The sequence below is a fragment of the Corvus brachyrhynchos genome, unplaced genomic scaffold, assembly GCF_000691975.1.
Source record: "Corvus brachyrhynchos isolate BGI_N302 unplaced genomic scaffold, ASM69197v1 scaffold18, whole genome shotgun sequence".
Lineage (NCBI taxonomy): Eukaryota > Metazoa > Chordata > Aves > Passeriformes > Corvidae > Corvus > Corvus brachyrhynchos.
In genome coordinates, this window is record NW_008246064.1 from 2,973,936 (window position 1) to 2,994,295 (window position 20,360).

A 20,360-nucleotide genomic window follows, 5' to 3' on the forward strand; every position below is an offset into this window, starting at 1 on the left:
CAAAACCCACATCATTTCAGGGACTCCCCAAAAGCAGGGACACCCCAAAGCACTGATGGCTTTGGAAAGCCCTGCCTGCCCTTCTGTGCCCCTGCACAGCACCAGGCACACAGGCACTGTGCCTTGTCTGGTCTTTTACCCAAATTAATACCCAGGCTTAATTACTACATTATCTCTGTCCATCCTGGGGTATTTCCTAAAGCTCATGACCTTTGCTCACCCCCAGCATGGGGAAAACAGAGGCTAAGAATTCCCCTAGCAGGGATCCAGGTGTTCATCTCCATGCCTTGCACACGACAGGTCCTTGGAGCAGCCCCAGGCTGCAGAAACACCCAGGGGACATTGCTTTCTTTGCTCCAGGTCAGGCACTTCTTCAAAGCACAGGACAGGCCCATGGAACAGCAGTTAACTCCAGGAGGCAGTTTGAGGAGGAAAAGAATGATGGAAAGCAGTGACCACCAGGATGAATTAATGCAACCCAGACACATAAACCAAAATTAAATCAGCAGCAGAGTGATTCAGGGGGATACTGAACCCCACACCTCTGTCTGCCCATCTACTGGAGAAGTTTAGCTGGAACTGAAGGAAATTACTCAGAAACATTCCCTAATTGCTGTTTGCCTGCCAGGCTGGAGAAGGCATCAGCTGCCAGCACAGAGAAAGCTTCCAGTCACATGAATCCCATTGATGGTTTCAAGCATCCTCTTCTGCATCCTTTTTTAAAAGCCTTTCCTTGCTGAGTGTCAGACCTGCTGGTGGCAGGGGCTAACACAGCTAATGCTTCCCCGAGGGGATCAGTGCACCTGCAGCTGACAGAGCCAAATCCTGACCTGGGATGCAGAAAGGTTGGGATCAGTCCTCAGATTCAGTTACCAGGGGCTGACAGGGGCAGGCAGGTAAATTACAGAGGTAAAAGTATCCTGGGCTGCATCAAAAACAGGGCAAGGGGATTCTCTCCCTGTCCTCTGTCCTTCTGGGACTCCACCTCAGTGCTGTATCCAGCTCTGGGGCTCCCAGCACAGGAATGAGTCCAGAGGAGGCCACAGAGGTGCTCAGAGGGCTGGAGCCCCTCTGCTCTGGAGCCAGGCTGGGAGAGCTGGGGGTGTTCACCTGCAGAAGAGAAGGCTACAGGGAGACCTCAGAGCCCCTTCCAGGGCCTAAAGGGGCTGCAAAAGAGATGGAGAGGGACTTTGGACAAGAGCATGACAAGGGGTGGTGGCTGAGGGAGGGCAGGTGTATATTGCATATTGGGAAGAAATTCTGCCCTGTGAAGGTGGTGAGGCCCTGGCACAGGTTGCCCAGAGAAGCTGTGGCTGCCATTCCTGGAAATGTTCAAGGCCGGGTTGGACTGGACTTGGAGCAATCTGGGCTAGTGGAAGGTGCCCTGCCCATGGCAGGGGGTGGCACTGCATGATCTTTAATGTCCCTTCACATCCCAAACCATGCCAGGATTCATGTTTTCTAACTTGTCTTTAAACTGAGTGTTTAAACCCAAACAAAAACTTTGAGAACACTTCCCAGCCCTCTGAAGGGAAGGTTTCTAGCCTAAGGATTTCAGCAGGGGAGCCTTCAAGACAAGGTATGAGGCCTCTCCTACATGGCCCAGGCCAGGCAGGGTTTAGGGCTCGTCAAACACCAAGGGACTCTGACAGCACATGGCTCTGAATTCCTCCAGTGCCCAGGGAAGTCAAAGGCTCTTCTCCCACCTGCTCAGGGTAGTTAGACCCTGGTTTCAGCCCTTGCTGCCAGGAGACATTGAATGAAAAAACAACCCTGCCAGCTCCTTGCTGCTCGCTCCCTCAGCCAAGCAAACCAACTGTGTCCAGCAAGAGCAAGAACTGGGACAGGATTTTCCACCCCTGCTCCCTTCTCCCATCTGCAAATGCTCCCAATTCTGCAGAAACAGGTATTAAACACCTGCAGCCAAAAAAAAGAGCACTGAACCCCTCTCTTGAAGTGGCTGCTTGAACTACAGTGGAGAGATGAGGACTGGCGCTGGAGAAAAGAGGACTGTGATCACCCCTTCACAACCACAGCCCAAGCAACTGGTACCATCTTCCACCAGAGTCCAGGATGACCCAAATCCAGACGAAAGCCTGTGCATGAACCTGTAACACCCACAGCCCTAAGCAGGAGGGCAAAAATGAGAGACAAAACGGGCATTTTGGAAGAAAGCACAAGGCTGCAGGAACACAGAGAGGCAGGCATATACAATGGTGGTTTTATTCATAACATCTTCAGCTCAGGCTGCAACTATTTCCGTTTTTAAACTTAAATCTGGTCAGCAATTGAGGAAAAGAAAAAAAAAACAAATAGTCCCTGTGTGCACAAACAATGCAGCTCTGAATAATACACGGTAAGTTTATTTCATATTAACATGAGCAGTAAAAAGTGGACATTTTGACAGGATTTTACTTCAGGTCCTTTTCTTTATTCCTCTATTGTGTCCTTTTTGCCAGTCTCTTGTCCCTCAAACTGTGGATACTTTGCCTCAACATCAGCCCAGGTGAGATAACCGTTGGCCAGGTCTCGGATGATGGCAGGAAGTTCAGAGATCTGCAGGAGAAGCCACAAAGACATAAGGAACACAAAGTCACCAAAATCAAGCTGGATATTTAGGGAACGTGGGCAATTTTTACAGCAGCAACAGAACAGGTACAAGATCTCTCCTGGAAGATCATTCTTGGGGAGAAAACCGTTAATTAGAACACCTTAAATCAGTCTGTTATCTGTTATTAAGGTGATCCAAGAGGGAAATGGTGGACCAAAGCAAGGTAATGTGCTAGAGTTTGGGAAAGGAAAAAACAGAATACACACATCCAAAAGATGCTGTAAGCCAGGATTCAGCCAGACCCTCCCTACTGTAGGACCAGTACAAAAGCAGCTGCCAGTTGCATTGTCTTTGCTCCTCACAGCACACTGTCATGGTGCAAAGGATCAGCCAGAAAGCTCAAAAAGGGCAGAAATTGAAGGACAGCAAAGTCTCATCTTTGGTCAGCAGTGAGAGGTCACCCAGGTGACAGAGAGACAGATGGGCACCCTGAGGAACTGGCATTGCCTGCTACAGCCAGCGAAACCCCAGCCAGCTCAGCAGCTCCAGGCAGTGCAGGTGCTTCTGTGGAGCTACAGCTCAGCCTCACAGCTGAGCACCATCTCCTCCTGTGCCTGGGGCGGGGGCAGGAGGAAAAGGGCATCAGGGCAAGAAGAAAAACCCCCAAACCCCCAAGACTGCAGATTCACAGCTCTGAGCAGCTCTGCTCACAGGCAGAGCCCACCACAGGGAGGTTTTTGCTATTCCAGTCTGCACTATGGCCACACTGGCAGAGCATGTTCAGGGCACACACAGCTTTTGGGCAGCGGTTCATCAGTTCCTCTGCTGAGGATAACAGGCAACACCAGCTGCAAGGCAAACCCCAATGTTCTGTCTTTTGGTGCCTGTGAATTCTGAGAAGCCCTGCCTTTGAAAGCCAGACACAACCCAGGCAATGCTTTAACTCAGCAGCATTCACTCAAAAAGAGCCACTCTGAAGAGCAGTGCAACCAGCACAAGACATGGCTTTCAGGTAAGATTAACACCTCTGCATGCCAGAAATACAAAAGCTTCTCCTCCCTTTATCAGCTGGGCCAGCATCTTCTCCAACCAGTATCTGTTCCTGGGGATTTCTCTGAACAGCTGAACTGCTACAGAGCTGGAGGCAGCTCCCACAGGGACTGGTGACAGATCAGAATCAGCAGCCCATGCTGTCCCCCAGCCCAGGAGGGGCACACTGGGCCATGTCAGCAGCGCCGCGCTCACCTCGGCGCGGATCTGGCGCATGGAGTCGCGGTCGCGCAGCGTGGCCGTGTGCGGGGTGCGGTTCACGGTGTCGAAGTCGATGGTGATGCCGAAGGCCACGCCGATCTCGTCCGTGCGGGCGTAGCGCCGGCCGATGGACCCCGCTGCGTCATCCACCTTGTGAGAGATGCCGGTCCTGGTCAGTGCTTCGGCTGCAGGGAGCAGAGCAGGGATCGTCACACAGCCCCACAGAGGCTCTCTGTACCCCCGTGGCACTGAGCACTGCCTGTGCTGGGTGCAAGCAGCATCCCAGACTCCAGTTTGACTTGGGACAGAAGATGCAGTGTTCCAGTCTCTGCAGGAGCCCAAGCTCAAACCCACCCTGCTCTCTCAGCCCTCCATATTGCACCACAACTCTCACCCAAAGGGCAAAGTCACCGAGTTCTTCCCCTTGTCATCAGTGCCACAACTCTGCTTTAGCTCCAAACCACCCCAGCCTCAGTGTGCAGGTCACATCCAGCACAGGGAGACAAAGCCCCAGGCAGAACCGGTGCCAAGAGCAAAAGGCACTGTCTGACATGCAACCCCTGCTCCTCTCCTTCATCTGTTCACCTTTTTATGGTCCTTACTGTAGGAACCCAGAGTGCCGAGAATATTCCTCTGCCTGTTTTTAAGGGTTCTTACCCCCCTGAACAACACTGTTTTAACCTCCAACCTTGGAAAAAATTACCAACGATCAGACAAGAACTAGAAAATACAGTGGTGTGAATTAGGTGATAGACTACTATGTAAGATTGTCACAGGGTGAAAAATTTAGAGGTTTTGGGCTTCTCTTTGTAGTAAATAGATAAGAGTAAAAAATATCAAAATGGAGGATTGTTGTTGTTCTCTAAACCTTCTTCTCCTTCTTCTACTACTCCATGTTCTGCAGTAAACGTAATTTGGGATGATTGGACAAAAAAAATTCCGCAGTTCCTGCCCGTGTTACTGAATAATTGGTAGGAAAGTGAAAATAATACACATTTTTAGTATTCAATTGGTTACATTATCTTTAAAAGGCTGTCTAAATCTTGATAATTGGACTTTTCTCCTTCCTGCATTCTCTGCTCTGTGTTATGCCTGGGTCACACTAGTGGCTCTGTTTCTCTGATAAAACTTAATAAACAACTATCTGGCAGCAGTGAAACTCCAGGAAAGTCTCTGTCTCTCAAACTCCTTGCAGGGACTTTTAAAACACCCTCTCCCATCAGGAGAGATTTGATTTATGGCACAGTTCAGTGCCACCTATCTTCCACCACAATGCCCACTAGCAGTGGGCAGTTTGACAGACTGGTTGCAGGCTCAGCAGCTCTGGGACAGACTCAGTAAATTAGCTGGCCAACAAAAGCAAAGAAAACTTTAATAACAAAACAAACAAAAACCCCCACTGCTGCAGTTTCTCCCAAGCAATGGGAAAGATTTATTTTTGACACAGAGGGAAAAAAAAGCAATGTCTTTTACACTCCAAACCAACACAAGGAAGGTCACAGTGTTTGGTTTTTTGGGGATAGCTGAAAAGTTTGATGGATACCCAAAGCTTGTGGATTCTCAGCTGGTTGAGGCTGACAACTTTCCCTGTGTACTTTAGAGAGCCACATGATCCTTTTCTCATGCTTTAGCTGAGAAAGGAAAACTTCACAAAATGCTTCAGCAGCTGGAAAATTCCTCTGCTCCTGCTTTTTAGCATCCACAGATCCCAATGCTATTTTCTCCCTATACAAGTAAAGACAGAGCCTCTCTTCCCAGTGCACGGCCCCATCAGACCCAAAGTGCTTAACACACTTACATAATTCCTTGACAAAAGGCATGAATTCCTGATTCTGGCTCAGAGGAAGAACAGAGCACTTGAATGGTGCTACAACAGCTGGGAAGCTGAAGAACTGTGGAAAAAAGGAAAAGCACAAGTAAATACAAGTTTAATGGTCAGATCAGTCTCTTAGGAGGTGAGAATAAGCTCTGACTGAGGCTGGATGCAGGGTGAGTGTTCCAGGGGAGTCTCTGGCCTTCTCTAAGACATCAGCAGAGACACCTCACACCACTGGAGCAGGCTTGGTTTTCTTTAGCCTCCATTCCCCCTTATCTCCTGACAGCTAAATGTCACCTCCCACCAGAAGAGGTCTATTATAGCCCTCCTGAAGAAATTTAACCTCATATGAATAACAGAAAAATTAAGGGTGAAGGTGTCTTTCCAGGAGATTTAGTCTTATGCACAGTCTAAACCAAACTTCTTGTTTGAGACTCCACACACAGAGCACATACAGCAAAAAGGTTTTTAGAACCCTTCACAGATACCTTCAGAAAACAAAAATGTGCCAAAAGTAGGGGGAAAATAATAACATTTTTCCTGGCAATCAGCAAGGTATAAAAGGAACAGAAGCAATGCATGTGAGATGCACCACAATAAAAGCACCCCAGGGTACCCAGAAAGTAAATGGGTACTAGAAGGAAGGTAAATCCAGTATTTTATACTTCAGGAGCAGTTTATGATTCAAAGTCAACCGTGTCCTAACTCTGGGCTCCTGAACCTTATTCCCCCAGTCATAAATGTACCACATCCTCTGGCACCCAGAGACTCGAAGAAGAACTTTTATTATATTTCTTTTTTATGAACACAGTCCAGGAGCCAGGAACAAGGAGCAGGAAGCAGCGCCAAGTTTCCAGCCAGCTTCCCTTGGGCCACCAGCAATGGCACAAGAGCATCACATCTGGGCACTGGCTGGAAGAGGCTGGTGCTCTGTATGTAACAAACACTTCCCTCCAGCCCCTGCTACAGCAAAGCTTCAGGCCAAGGTTTTAGGGGTGTCCAGAACCAGAGAAGGCTGAATTTCACAGGGGACTGAGCAAACACTTGTCCATTGTCCATCCTGCTGCACAGAAGTATGATTCCAGGAAAAGCAGCAAAGAAAGGAAATTAAACACTGAGGAAATGTCTTTCTCTGAGCAATGGAACACTGCCAAGTGTGAATCCAGAAGGAGGAATTTCTCACCCCCTTGCCAGTAACCCAGCGAGAGCCTCACGCACACATGGCCCAAGAACGCTCTTATGTAAAAATGACACGTACTCTGGCAAAACCAGCAACTCCACAGCCCACCTGGGCCTTCCCATCTCTACTGGGCATTGTGCAGTCTTATTTCAGCCCCTTCCCTGGCTGTCAGGGGAAGGCAGGTGCCTGCAGCTGGCCCAGCCTCAGGGACACTCACTGTTCTCTGCTCGTCTCCTTCCCGGATGCGGAATGTGTGTTCAAACACTGTGTACATGATCCTTCCAATGCCAAATGAGGGCTCAATGACATTTGGGATGATTTCTTCCACTGGAATACAAAATAACACACATCATCATTAAAAACTGATTTATACACAAGAAAAATATGTGGCTGCTGATGCTTTCTGCTCAGAAGTTCTCGTTATGTGTAGATGAGTACATGGAATTAAAAGATTAAATATTTCTGCTCTAAATACAAACACTTGAAATAGAGATTTGGACTTAGCTCACATAGAGGACATATTTAGGCTGTAGAAAACAACTCAGCCCCTTCTCTGGTCCTGAGAGCAAATAGCACTGCACAACTTGCATCCACACAGATAAAGACTTCACAACAGCAAAGCCTCATCCAAAGTAATCACTGTCTACCCCAATCTACAAACTATGCCCAGGCATTGTCTGGGGGTGCTATTTGGCATGGAAAGCCATTCCAGGGAGTATACCAGCAATTAAACAGCCTGGATGATGGCGTGGCAATGCTCAGTCCCTGGCCCACTTTGATTTAACAGCCTCAGCATCCAGCAGTCTGGGCAGAGAAGCTTCAGATCCCACCCAAATTCCAGCAAAGAATCCCATACCTTCCACAAAACCTCCTTGTGACCTTGATTTGCACTTTAGTTTGTCACTTAACCCTGACTAAAAATGTTTGTATCAGCTTGCAGCACTCAGCAGTAAGAAGTGAACTGGTCTGAGTAGCTTAAAATCCGTTCTATAAATGTAATGCATACAATGGTTTGGGTTAAGGGATTTTAGAGATCCAACCCCCCTGCCAAGGGACACCTTCCACTATCCCAGGTTGCTCCAAGCCCCATCCAACCTGGCCTTGGACACTTCCAGGGATCCAGGGGCAGCCACAGATTCTTTGGGCAACCTGCCAGGGCCTCACCACCCTCACAGGGAAGAATTTCTTATTAACGTCTAATCTAAACCTGCCATCTTCCGGTTTAAAGCCATCATCCCTTGCCCCGTCACAAAGGTCCTTGTCTAAAATCCCTCTCCAGCTCTCCTGGAGCCCCTTTAGGCTCTGGAAGGAGCTCTGAGGTCTCCTCAGTGTCTTCTCTTCTCCAGGTGAACACCCCCAGCTCTCCCAGCCTGGCTCCAGAGCAGAGGGGCTCCAGCCCTCTCAGCTTCTTCATGGCCTCCTCTGGACTCGTTCCAGCACATACATGTCCTTCTTGGGTTGAGGGCCCCAGAGCAGGACATAACATGGGATGACCTCTTTTTATTTGTGCACTGACCAACCATTTCCAAGACAAGAGAGAGGGAAACTCTAAATTTTGCCACCTTCTTGCAGACAGCAGCCAAACCACCAAATGCACAAACTTAAAGGAAAACCAGCCACTGGCATTCTACTTGCTGGCTCCCAGCAATACCAGAGTCATTAAAAGCTACAACTAAGACCTTCTTTGAAGTGGTGACAAAGCAAAGTCTGGCACAGCAGCAGCACGTGCTGACTGAAAGGCACCCAGACATCCCAAAGGCTCAGCTGCTGCAGGAATAAATACATTCTGCACAGGCTACAAGCAGCTCTGCTTCCTCCCAGGAACACTGATGGCTCCACCCAGGGCAGGATGACCCAGAAGCTACAGTACCAAGTGGGGAAAACCCTACCTCAGCCTCCAGCTCTGTGAAACACTTCCCAAAGGACCTCAGGTGAGGCACTTACAGAGCTGGCTGGAAAGACACAACTTCTTAGAGGAACTAAACCCACGCATTTTGTAAAGCCACCTTCTAGCCCCACTTCTCACATCAGGACAAAAGCTCTAGGGACATGCAGTCACTGACTCTTCTAAAGCTTTCTAACTCTTACATTGTTAAATTTCAAGGAAATTACATTTGGCATTTTTCCTATGCTGTGTTACAATATTAACAGGACAATGCTACCAACAAAGTTCATACTAAAAGTGTATCCTGATGATGATCAAACAACAAAGAATCAAATTTACCATGTAATGTTTTCTGAAATCTCTTCACAGTAACCATGTCCTTTGTTAACATAAAAGTTTTCCCTTCAGTTTCAACAGTGAATTCCCTGCAAGAGAAAAAAGAAGCCATTTAAAAGCTACAGCAATAAACAAACAAGTTTTATTTCCTTAATTGCATCACTTGGTTGACTCTAAGAGTGGGATGACAGAAGCCAGGGAAAACCCCAGAGATGAAAGAAACATGTAGCATACCTATTTAAAGAAATTTGCATTAATAATAAAATTACTACATGTACATTAAAAGCAACCATTTTCATAATCACAGTGAACTTAGCAATGGTTAACAGCCTGAAGCAAACTCAATTGGGAAATTCTCAGGATGAAGCCTATACACCAAAGAGAAAAAGGGAGGCACACAAAGCAGGCACTGGACTCAATAAAATCAGGGGTATTGCTTGTAACTCATCTACTGAACCATTTCAGGGAGATTCTGGATGGACTAAGTTCACTTTCTTCTCTGCAGTAATTTCTCTGCCCATTTTGAGTGCTACTGTTTTTTTCTACACTTTCACATTCAGAGAGATGTGAAAGAAATAAGTTTTAGCTTAGGGGAAAAAAAGAAAGATGCAAATATTGCCATTCTGTAATGTATTCATTGATCCTACACCTTGTACCACTTGAAGCAGGAAGTGAAGGGGTTTTTTTTTTTGTTACTGCACCATTAACTTTCTCATAACACAGACAGCTGTTGGCCTGCTTCAGCCAAATTTGACAACTGTAAAGACTTTTCATATTTTCAGTTCCTGCACATTGTTAGGAAGGCAGGTCAAAGAAAATCATGCAAATTCTTGCCACGGTAAATCAAAGGCTATAACAGGTCCTAAAGCAGCTCATTGAATACTGGAGGATACTCAGGCAAGTTTTGCTTCTCATTTAACTATTTTGTTCCACTGGCCACAGAATTATTTTATTAATTTTAAAGTTTTAGGTCTGTCCTGGTCCACTCTCAAGTCAGAGTGGGGAAGCTGGTAAACAATTTCCCTTTCACTGAACTGTTTCTCTTCTGGGATGATCCTACTAAAGCCAGCAGCTCATTCCCACACAAACAAGTATTTGATTTATGTGCATACACCAAGGAAGGTGTTGATGGATGACCAGCAATGCCTGGTGGAAGGGACAGCACTCTAACATCTCAGATGACCCACACAGCCTGCTCTCACAAGGAAACTGGTTTCAGGTGGCTCATTAAATGCAGAGCCCACATCAGGATGTCAGAGGAAGTTACCACACACACACAGAGCCAGCTCACCCTTTCTCATTGAGCAGCTGCTCCATCTCGCTGATGTAGCACTCGTCACACATGGAAAGATATTCCATCACCACCTTGGCATCCTTCTTGTAGGCTTTGCCAATGGCTCCCTTATTTGCCTCAAACTGAACAATGTTGACTGTTCTGTACAAGGCAGTTAAGGAGGTTGTGAGGATAGAAAGCAGGGCCTGGTTCCTTTGTTATGTTAAAGTTAATTGCTACACAACACAAAGACATCTCCTCCACTACTGGATAAAGGAACTGCCCTCCAAAAGAGGAAAGGAATAACAAATGCTCTGTTCTTTCCAGGTCACTTCCCAAGTCATGCTGGCCTGCAGTTGTAGGTTTCCCTGTTAAATATACAGATGTAACTTGAAGTAGAGCTGTGCAGAAATCCAAGACATTTCCCTGTCCAATCCCTTTCCACTTGAGGAGAAGCTGTTTTTTTCTGAAAGGATATAGGTTCTTTGAGATGCTTCTCAGCTATAAGAGGAACTTTGGTGGCGCGGGCATGGCAGGAAAGGTCATAGCAGGAACGATCAGCACAGCCAACGATCTCAATCCAACCCTGGAAAAACAAAACTGGAAGCTTTCACCAACTCACTTTTTTGTCCACTTAACCATCAAATATGTTTATTCACCCTTAAGCCCTCCCTGCTCCCATGACTGTTTTTTCTACATAATTAGCTCTGTTACAATAAGCAGCCCTCCCTCACCAGTTGCTCCCTCATTTGAGTGATTCCATTTGTTTCCAGAGGAAACGATCAGTCATCTACCCAGTGCCTGCGTTCAGGCCAGCTTTTCCACATGGCTTGGCAGAGCACAGCCCTGTGCCAACAGCTCGGGCTGGGGCCAGAGCACACAGTTCTATCACTCACATGCCACAGGCACACAAGGCATCATGTCCCCAGGGCTCTACTGCTCCCGAGCACAGGACACACAGCAGGGAATCAAACATGCTGGAATGGCCAAAAGCCTGGCTTAGGAGCTGCTACAACACAGATCACATACAAGGGAAGCTCTTAATTCAGTATTTCAGCATGTATGGCATGGAGGAATCTCAAAACACCGTTCACACCGGATTGGTGAAACAACAAATACAACCTCCTCTGGATTTCCTAACAGACAATCCCATGTAAGAAAAGGCTCAGCAGCTGCTTCCCACTCATTGTCACATCAGTGTGGAACATTCAGGCAGGAAGATGTGTGGTTTTCCAAACTGGAGTGATATAGAAAGGTGTCAAAAAAGGTATGTGAAGAGAAAAAATTCCTGTGCTTGAAAATCGTGGTGTTCCAGGGTATTTTTGGAGGATTTTTACAGAAATTAAGCTATTAGGGTACTAAAGCTACTTCTCAGAAAACACAGAATACAGATTTATGTGGTTGTTCAACCTGGAGAAGAGAAGGCTCTTCCAGTGCCTAAACAGGCTCCAAGAGCTGGAGAGAGACTTTGGACAAAGACATGGAGTGACAGGACAAGGGGCAATGGCTTTAAACAGAAAGACAGCAGGTTTAGATTAGACATTAATAAGAAATTCTGCCTTGTGAGGGTGGGGAGGCCCTGGCACAGGGTGCCCAGAGAAGCTGTGGCTGCCCCTGGATCCCTGGAAGTGTCCAAGGCCAGGCTGGACAGGGCTTGGAGCAACCTGGGATAGTGGAAGGTGTCCTTGCCCATGGCAGGGGGGGTGGATCTCTAAAATCCCTTAACCCAAACCATTGTATGCATTACATTTATAGAACGGATTTTAAGCTACTCAGACCAGTTCACTTCTTACTGCTGAGTGCTGCAAGCTGATACAAACATTTTTGGTCAGAGTTAAGCAACAAACCAAAGCATAGTTCAGCTCCCAAGGTGTTCCTTTCATGCTCTCTCCTGGGTTAGGCGGTTGGACACCCTGCCCTGTGAGTGCTGTCCTGATCATCATGTCAAGTTTAATAATCTTATTTACATGGTGTGGCCCACACATGTCCAGTTTTGGGCTGGCTTGGAGGAGAGGCTGTGAACTTGTGGAACTCAGCTATGGATATTCAGAGGAAGCCATTCCTTCAGTCACTTCTCCAGGGCTTTTCCATAGGAAGACAAATCACTCATCTGAACTGCAGGAGAATTGTTGTTTTTCCAATCTTAAGTTTGGTAGAATTTTACTGGCTGCTATTCCTCTAACTTGCTGTAACAAAACATCACTAGTGCTAAACCTAAATCCAACCAACAATACAAGAGGGAAGAAAGGCATTCAACAAGGCTTGAGCAAAAAAGCTCTTAATGACTCAGAAGGAAGATGACAACAAATCCTCGGGGAATTTTGCTTCCAGCACCAGCTGTCTGAACTGGCAGGAGCGAACTCATTTCTCACAGCTCAGAAGAGGTAAAGGAAGAACAAGCATTCAAGCAGGAAGCAATCTGCCCTGGAATAACACCTCCAGCAAAATAAGTCCTTCCCCACTGATGTTACAGAGGTTACAGTCTTTGGAAAGCACCAAGACTCAGTTTCCTTTAACTCCAGATTAAATTTGACCAGTGAAGTGTCCCCAGGCTACTTCAGGCTCCAGCAAAGGAGTCTGGACCTACCAAAGCAGCATGAACAGTTCTTAAACTTTGTGCAGGGAGCTGACCTGCCTCTTGGTCCTGGATTCAGAACATTTCAACTGCACTACATGTGCTCAGACCAACACGGAGTTGGACAGATGCATCAGACTCCCAACCCTAACTTTAAAAAGCCAGAAATAAACCAGATCTGACAGGGGCTGCCCTTTGCTGTTTCCGCTTTGCCCACTTACATAGGAGGTTTTGGACTCTGCATCCCAGCAGTCACAGGCATAATGAGCCATCTCATTCTCCATGTGCTGTCGGAAGCGCAGCTTCTCCGGGGACACACCGACCTTTGTGAGGAAGAGGTAGATTCTGCCAATGAAGTAACCGAGAACCGAGTTATTGATCACACCCTGCAGGGGAAAAAAGCAGGAAGAAAACAGCCACATTAATTCCTAAGGAAGCAAAGTCATGATCTGTTGTACTTCTGCAGGCAACCTGACATGTTACAGATAAAACTAGTGGTAAAGTTCTGTCTCCCCTGAAACTGTTACATCTCCTCAAATTCACCTCGTGTCACTGGCATCATCTCCATCTGACCAAAAGAGTGACTTACTGTTACTCCAGGACTCATCTCTCACTGTCTCTGAGGATTGCCTACTTGTAAATACCCCACTGTATGCAGCACTGCACTCACTGGCATTACAACAGCTGCACCCTACAGTTCACAGCTGCAATACAACAGAGGGGTGGTGTTCTTTCTTTTTTTTGGCTGTTGTTTTGGGGATTTTTTTGCTTTATGTTTTTTAAAGGCAATGTTTTGGTGTTTTTTCAGGGTTTTTTTCATTTGGGGCTTGGAGTAAATGGGGTGGAGGGGGCTGGTAAATCAACCCATTCGTAATTAGATGAATCAGGTAGTGATTCATCTAATTACGCAAGCCACGTACTGATGAGGGTCAGCAGCTGACTATGAGATTCCCAGTTACTGCTTGTATTAATATTCCTTACTGTCCCTCTCCCAGTAGCTAAGTGTGAAGTTTAACTTCCAACCTCTATCCCAGCACCACCTGCACTCTTCTGGTAACAAGGGCCAGGCCTGGATCCCAGTCTCACTGATTCACTGGAGAGAATCTGCTCTTAAATCTGGGAGCAAACCCCAGCTGGCACCAACACAACACACACTTTGTGCACGCCCAGTGCAGGAAGCTGATCCATCCCCTCAGCCCTGGATTCAGAATATTTCAACTGCACTATGTGTGTTCAGACCAATGTGGGACTGGACAGACATATCACTCAGAGCTCTAATTTGAAAAAGCCAGTTTGTAACTCAGCCTTGAGAGCAATACTGCAAGGAGCAAACCCCCTGTGCCTCCCAGAGGAAGGTTACCTGCTGGACAGCGTCTCCCAGCCGCATGACGTGCGCAGACTGCCCGCTGACCTGCGCCTTGGCCGAGTACAGGAGGATGTTGAGATCTGCCACGTCCTGAAACTTGGGGTGGTTTTTCTCACTAGGGTCCACAAAGTGCTCAATTTCTGCCATGGTGAATTCCCTAGTGAAAACAAACAAACACACATTAAATATTTTATGCATTAGCCCCCAATAAATCATTGTTTCAGCCTCTCACAACCAAGTCAGTAATTTAAAATCATATGCAAACCCAGCCAAGACAATCGACAGACTGGAACACAAACCAGTCTCATCACTGCATTTAGTTTCATCTTCAAATTCCTAACAAAACTTTCTACAAATTCATCTAGAGCTGTCCAGGCTGTGGCTAACACCACTGTGAATCAGAGCACATAATACCACCTTTGGAAGTACTTCCAGAAGTTCTCTGGAGTTCTTCCAGACTGCTGTGATGCCCATATTAGAAGTATCTGTTCCTTACAGGGTCTGCTGATTAAATCAGTAGCATTAACTCATGTCAGAGGTGCTAAAAATAACCAGGTGAGGTGATGATCTCCTGAAGATAACGATACTGCTGCGCTCAGTAATGGCGTGTATTGTGTTTTAAGAGCTTGTCTTTAATGTTTCTTTACTCAGAGATTGATTCTGAGCCTTCTTGCTTGAAATCACTTTCCACTGAATTAGCTCATTATCAAGAACCTTTAAAAAAGCTCTAGGTAATCATTAATTGTAAATCACAGCCATCAGGGTGTAATTTGCTGTGATTGCATAATAACAGTCTCCAATAGATGTGCCACAAGCATATCATTTATATTTGACTGAAAATGAGTTCAATGAGAGAAGTTCTCATTTCCAGATGAGCAAAACAGTACAGGAGGACTGAGGAAATTCCTGAGTTCCCTCTGTGCTAAGGATGTCACAGCCTCTCAATGACATTTATGACACCACAAAATAATCAATCAGCAAGCTTACAACATGTACTGTCTGGGCATGGGAGCTCTTGTTCCAAATAATATGCAAGAGACTTCCAATTAGGATAGATCAGTTTAAATACAGAAATTATCCTTAATGAAAGACAATAATCACTTTTTATCCAAAGACAGAACTGAAAGTAATTCCCAATAACCCTGAGCTTTCCTGCTTGACTGATCTTGCAACACAAACACTGAGTCAGGTCATCTCCCAACTTCCTCTCTGGAGCAAGTTGTAGAACTGCAGAATCTGCAGGACTGAGACAAGGAAATACTGCTGCAAGGTCAATCACGTTTTGATTTCAGTTTCAAAGCAAATTGCGTTAACATAATCAGGCAAAGTCCTGTAGAGAATACAACTACCTTTAAAATTATTTGTTTAGACTATGATGGAAGCCAAATTCTGTCAGAGAAACTGAGTTTATCTCTAATACAACAACTATTTCAGAGATTCTACTTCTCACAAGCCGATCTCAGACAGAATTCTGTACTTCCAACCTAAGCTATGAGTTCATCTGCAAAGCCTGAGACTCACCAGGCACACAATCGGGATTCCTCTGGGAGAAAGCACTAAAGTGAAACAATCCTGCACAAACCCTGGAACAAAAGGAAGATGCTCCCTGCTCCCAGGTACCCTCCAGTTGAAAGAGAAAGTTGGCAGTACCTCACTCTGATAAGGCCGGAGCGGGGTGAGATTTCATTCCTGAAGGAATTTCCAATCTGGGCAGCAGCAAAAGGCAATTTGCCTTGGTTAAACTCCAGAAGACGTTTGAAGTTGAGGAATATTCCCTGTGCAGTTTCTGGCCTCAGGTAGCTGAAAGGACATGGGGGAAAGGAAAAATCAGGAAGATTTAAGGGTGGGGAAAGCAGGGAGAAAGTCACAACTACAACAAAACTTACAGGTGGAAGTTTTTCTCTTGAGACTTTTAACTCCAAACAAAAAACCGATGAAGCAACAGACTGAAGGAAAAAAATGAAACCTTCCTCCTCAAACAGGTACCCTGAAGTAGGTTTTCTACAGCCATGAAGTCACTGACAATCAGAGACCAGCATTAACTAGCTTTATGGAAACTACTCCCACCAGCAAGGGCACAGCTGGGATCTGTATTTTGGGTGCTTTAAGCATTTTCAGGATTCTCCAACAGCCCCTAGTTTCTCCCGCCTTTTCCCAAGACTCCAAGGAATGCTAACCTGCTACAGGAGGCTGGGATTGAAAAGCAGGGGAAACCTACTCAAGAGACTTCATTTTTATTCCAAATGATCTCCAAAGCAGGGAGAGTGTGAGCAGAATGAAATTAGCACCTACCCAGGCATGTTTCCTCCAGGCCCAATGGAGGTCTTGAACATCAGATTGAAAGAAACAGGAGGGGACAGGTCATTGCCAGTGACAGGTGACTTCACATTGTAGTTCACAAAGAGATCTGCAAGCTCTTGCTGACCATAATTGTCCAACTAATACCAAAACACAAGAGAATTATTTCAATTACTAGACAAGATAACAGGAATGAATGTCCTCTTTATCTTTTACTGAGCGTGATCCACAGCTCTGAATCACCTGCCCAAAATATTCCCTTCTAACCTAAATTTTCAAGCAAGCTAAAGTTTGAACCAGTGATAGAAGAATACACTTTGCACATTTGCAACCCATTTTAGTAATAGGTCCAGGATTTAGTCATACCACAGGAAGTCTGAGCTTAAGAGTGGGTGTACAGCAGAAGAAAAGTCACTGGGACTGCACCACCACCCACCAGAACAGATTCTTTTGAACAGATTCAGCTAAAACATGGGGAGCTCTCAGTTAGGAACAAAAAAAAAAAAAAAAATACAGCAATGAGAGACAAGAAAGCTAAAATTTCTGCAGGGCTTTGTTTACATTCATTTCTCTTTCTCTTTCTTCTGCTGCTTGAAACACAATATTAAGCTATACATTAGATGCTCTTTCAGAGCTGTTCTGCATTTCTGGTTGTCATGGTCTTTCATACATCAGAAAAAAAATCCAAAAACAGAATATAAAAATAGTTATAAAAAAATAGTTATAAAAATAGAGAGATTTCCCTAAAGGATGGTCAAAGTTCAGTGTTGTAGTGTGGAAAACCTAATGACAGCTGCTCAGTGATGCAAAACACTGCCAAAAAAAGTTTCTCCTTCTGGAAGGAACATTCATTCACTGCATAGCTTTGGAAGCATTTATCCTAGAAATCATGAGAGCAAACATCAAAAGCAAAGAAAAACAAATTAAAAAAATAAAGGCAAATGTTTGTACAGTTGTTCAAGAATGTCAGCCTGAGCACCAACTATTCTCATGGTAAACACAGGAAAAATCTTTCTGGGGTGCCAGAGGAACAAAACTCAAGTGCTTCAAAGCTGAGACAATTTCAGAACACAGCAAATCAGTGCTAAGCTGATTCAAAAAAACCCTGACAAATCTTGTGATCCATCTCTGCGCCTTTGTATGACAATCTCACAGAAGGGATTGACAAAGGTAAAAGCTTTTTCCTGGGTGTGAAATGGAAGACACACACCAGCTCCAAGACTGAGCTTCAGCCCCACCAACCCAACATTCAAGAGATTAATTAATATAAAAGCAGTAACTCTCCAAAACAATGAGGGAGATGTGATTCACCAGCAAGCTCACAGTATTTATTAGCAAGTTAAGTTTTCAGTATTTGAGAGGATCTCTGGGGTAAAGACTTCTGAGTATCTTCAGAACAGAAGAGGGCCAGTGCCTCTAGACTCTGTCACACACAGCCCCCTCTGAAGCAGCCACCTCCCCGTGCAGCACCTACCTGTGTTAGAACATTTTCCATTTCTGCCTTTTTCTCTGCCGTGCACTTCTTGTCAGACATCAGTTTCTGCAGGTGGGCTGGAAGAAAAGCAGGTGGTGAGTTTATACTGCAACTCCATCTCTAAGCCCAGCGTAAAACAGCTCGGGAGGATCCCCCAGCACAAGTTAAGTGTGTGTCCACAACCTGTCCTGACAGTGTCCACCAGGGTAATTCCAGTCATGTCCTCAGGGCAATGGCGACCTACAGGTCACTGTACTGGTGTGCCACAGGGAAAACAACACATTCTGATCCAGTTCCTTTCCAATATTATTTCTCTAAACCCAAGCAACAGCTTTGTAGTTCCTTTCTCCTTGTTTTCTATTATACAGACTAGAAATTAAATGTCTGATCCCAAGCCAGCAAGCCTGATTTTATTCACAGAGGCAGGTACAGAGCTGGTACAGTGGGGCTGGACTGCATTCCACGTTACAGGACAACATCCTCCCAGAGACACAAAGGCAGACAGCGATGCCAAGACTTCCCACTCTCGTTTGAAAAAAGCAATTTGACTTTTTAGTCAGTAACAGCTCACTTTGGCAGGAACAGCAGGTGGCTGTTCACAGGGAGGGGCTGCAGAACACAGGGACACTCTTGTTTATGAGGCTGCTCAGCAAAGGAGCAGAGGTTAGATGGAAAAACCCTTCTTTTGAGGATCTTTTTGAACAACAAAAAAATTCTTAATATCATGAAAACTGCTCTAACACCAATACAGATTGTTCTGCATACCTGAATTTCAAGGAAGAGGCTCAAAAACCAGAGAGCACAACTCACTTAAACAGAGAGTGGAACAATCCTTCCATTCACAGCGGAGCTGTACATGAGAAAGTTTTCAAACAGGCTTATTTCTGAGATTACTTCATGTGACTTTTTTGGTTTGTTTTTCCAAACAAATTTTAATAACCAGAAAGACGAGTGAGGACTTTGCAAATCGAAGAAATGTTCGAGGTCTATTTCTAAGGTACACATGAAAGTCATCCACTGCCATGTAATTGACCTTGCATAGAAAAAGCATGCTCTGGCCCCTTGTAGCACCAATAAATTGTTTCTCAGTACTGAGAAAGCAACTGAAATTCAAGAAAACTAAGACCAGAATGCAGTGAAGTACAGGAATCTTGTTATATAGGGAGTCCTCAGCTTAGACAACACAGTAATCTTTTGTAGCCTGATGACACTGGATTCTATAAAGCGGGGCACAACTGTGTTTTCACCAGAGATCCTGTACCTCATTTTAGACACTAACAGAACTTACAGGATTTTTGGTATAGTAAGATTAATTAACTGCAAAACACAAGTATGAAGGACTGGCTACACCAGCAGGCTTTCCTCGAAAAAGATTCTCTTTTCTAGTGCTTGTACCACTACAAGAAATCCCCAGGCCCACCTAGCTTGGAACAAAACCAAACCTTTTAAGAGATGATCAGCACGAAAACATTCCCCATTTTTCACATCTTTCACCATGAAGTCAGCAAACTTGTCTACGTGGCCAGAAGTCCTGGAAGAGATGACACAAAAAAAGGAATGTTACAGCTGCCACCAGACAGCCCCAGGTCTGTGTGATCCCAGTGGACACACCTTTATCAAAGTGAAATCCTTCAAAAACTGCAGGCTCACTCCTGCTTCAGATCAGTCACGTTAAGCCACAGCATCCCACAGAAAGCATGATCTGTGGGAAGTATCAATACATCTAAACCTTAAAATGTGTCACAAAAATGACACTTAGTGCCTTCAGGAACTGCATCATGATCAAAACTAGACACAGCTGCAGTAGTAAGGAGTTACCAATAATTCAGGTGGACACTTTCCCACTATTTTGTACCAGGGATTCACGAAAGCTTCTCCCCATTACACCTTTTTCTTGTCTTCTTAATCTTCTAGAAAAAGGAATAATGACAATTTCTTACCTAAGGGCACTGCCAGGAGGCTTTAGACTCTCAAACATGAACGCCAGTGCTTTCCCTGACTTATAGAACAACAGCTTCTCACCGTGACCTGTGCACTGGTACCTAATTATGGTACGAAATTGGGTGACCCAGACTCAAGATCCCTGTGGATAATTTTACAGAACACTGCAAAAAGCAACTATCACCAGAAATCCCATGCTGCAGGTAAAAAAACAAAGCCCCATATTTACTTTAGAACCGGCTCAGGCGTGAGCATGGTGCAGTCAATCTCCAGGATTTGCTCTTCCTGAATAAAGTGATGTCTCCATGCTTGAATGATGTTGTTCTTCAAAGCACACCCAACAGGCCCAAAGTCATACAGACCACTGACTCCTGAAAAGAGGAAAAGGTAAAAAAGAAGGGTGAGATTGTACAA

General features: G+C 45.4%; 1 protein-coding gene across 1 annotated transcript in view; it reads right to left on the reverse strand.

Moving 5' to 3' along the window:
- Window positions 1-2,335: 2,335 nt before the first annotated feature.
- GARS (glycyl-tRNA synthetase) overlaps window positions 2,336-20,360 on the reverse strand; it is a 21,622-nt gene continuing 3,597 nt past the window's right edge. The window contains exons 3-16 of the mRNA XM_017746732.1: window positions 20,176-20,317; window positions 19,448-19,536; window positions 18,006-18,082; window positions 16,526-16,671; window positions 15,884-16,033; window positions 14,228-14,390; window positions 13,089-13,253; window positions 10,771-10,878; window positions 10,311-10,456; window positions 9,023-9,108; window positions 7,016-7,125; window positions 5,601-5,694; window positions 3,797-3,987; window positions 2,336-2,556 (exon numbers count right to left, since the gene is read on the reverse strand). Coding sequence (XP_017602221.1) covers window positions 2,431-2,556; window positions 3,797-3,987; window positions 5,601-5,694; window positions 7,016-7,125; window positions 9,023-9,108; window positions 10,311-10,456; window positions 10,771-10,878; window positions 13,089-13,253; window positions 14,228-14,390; window positions 15,884-16,033; window positions 16,526-16,671; window positions 18,006-18,082; window positions 19,448-19,536; window positions 20,176-20,317 — 1,793 coding nt within the window. The 3' untranslated portion in view covers window positions 2,336-2,430. The remainder of the gene's footprint in view (window positions 2,557-3,796; window positions 3,988-5,600; window positions 5,695-7,015; window positions 7,126-9,022; window positions 9,109-10,310; window positions 10,457-10,770; window positions 10,879-13,088; window positions 13,254-14,227; window positions 14,391-15,883; window positions 16,034-16,525; window positions 16,672-18,005; window positions 18,083-19,447; window positions 19,537-20,175; window positions 20,318-20,360) is intronic.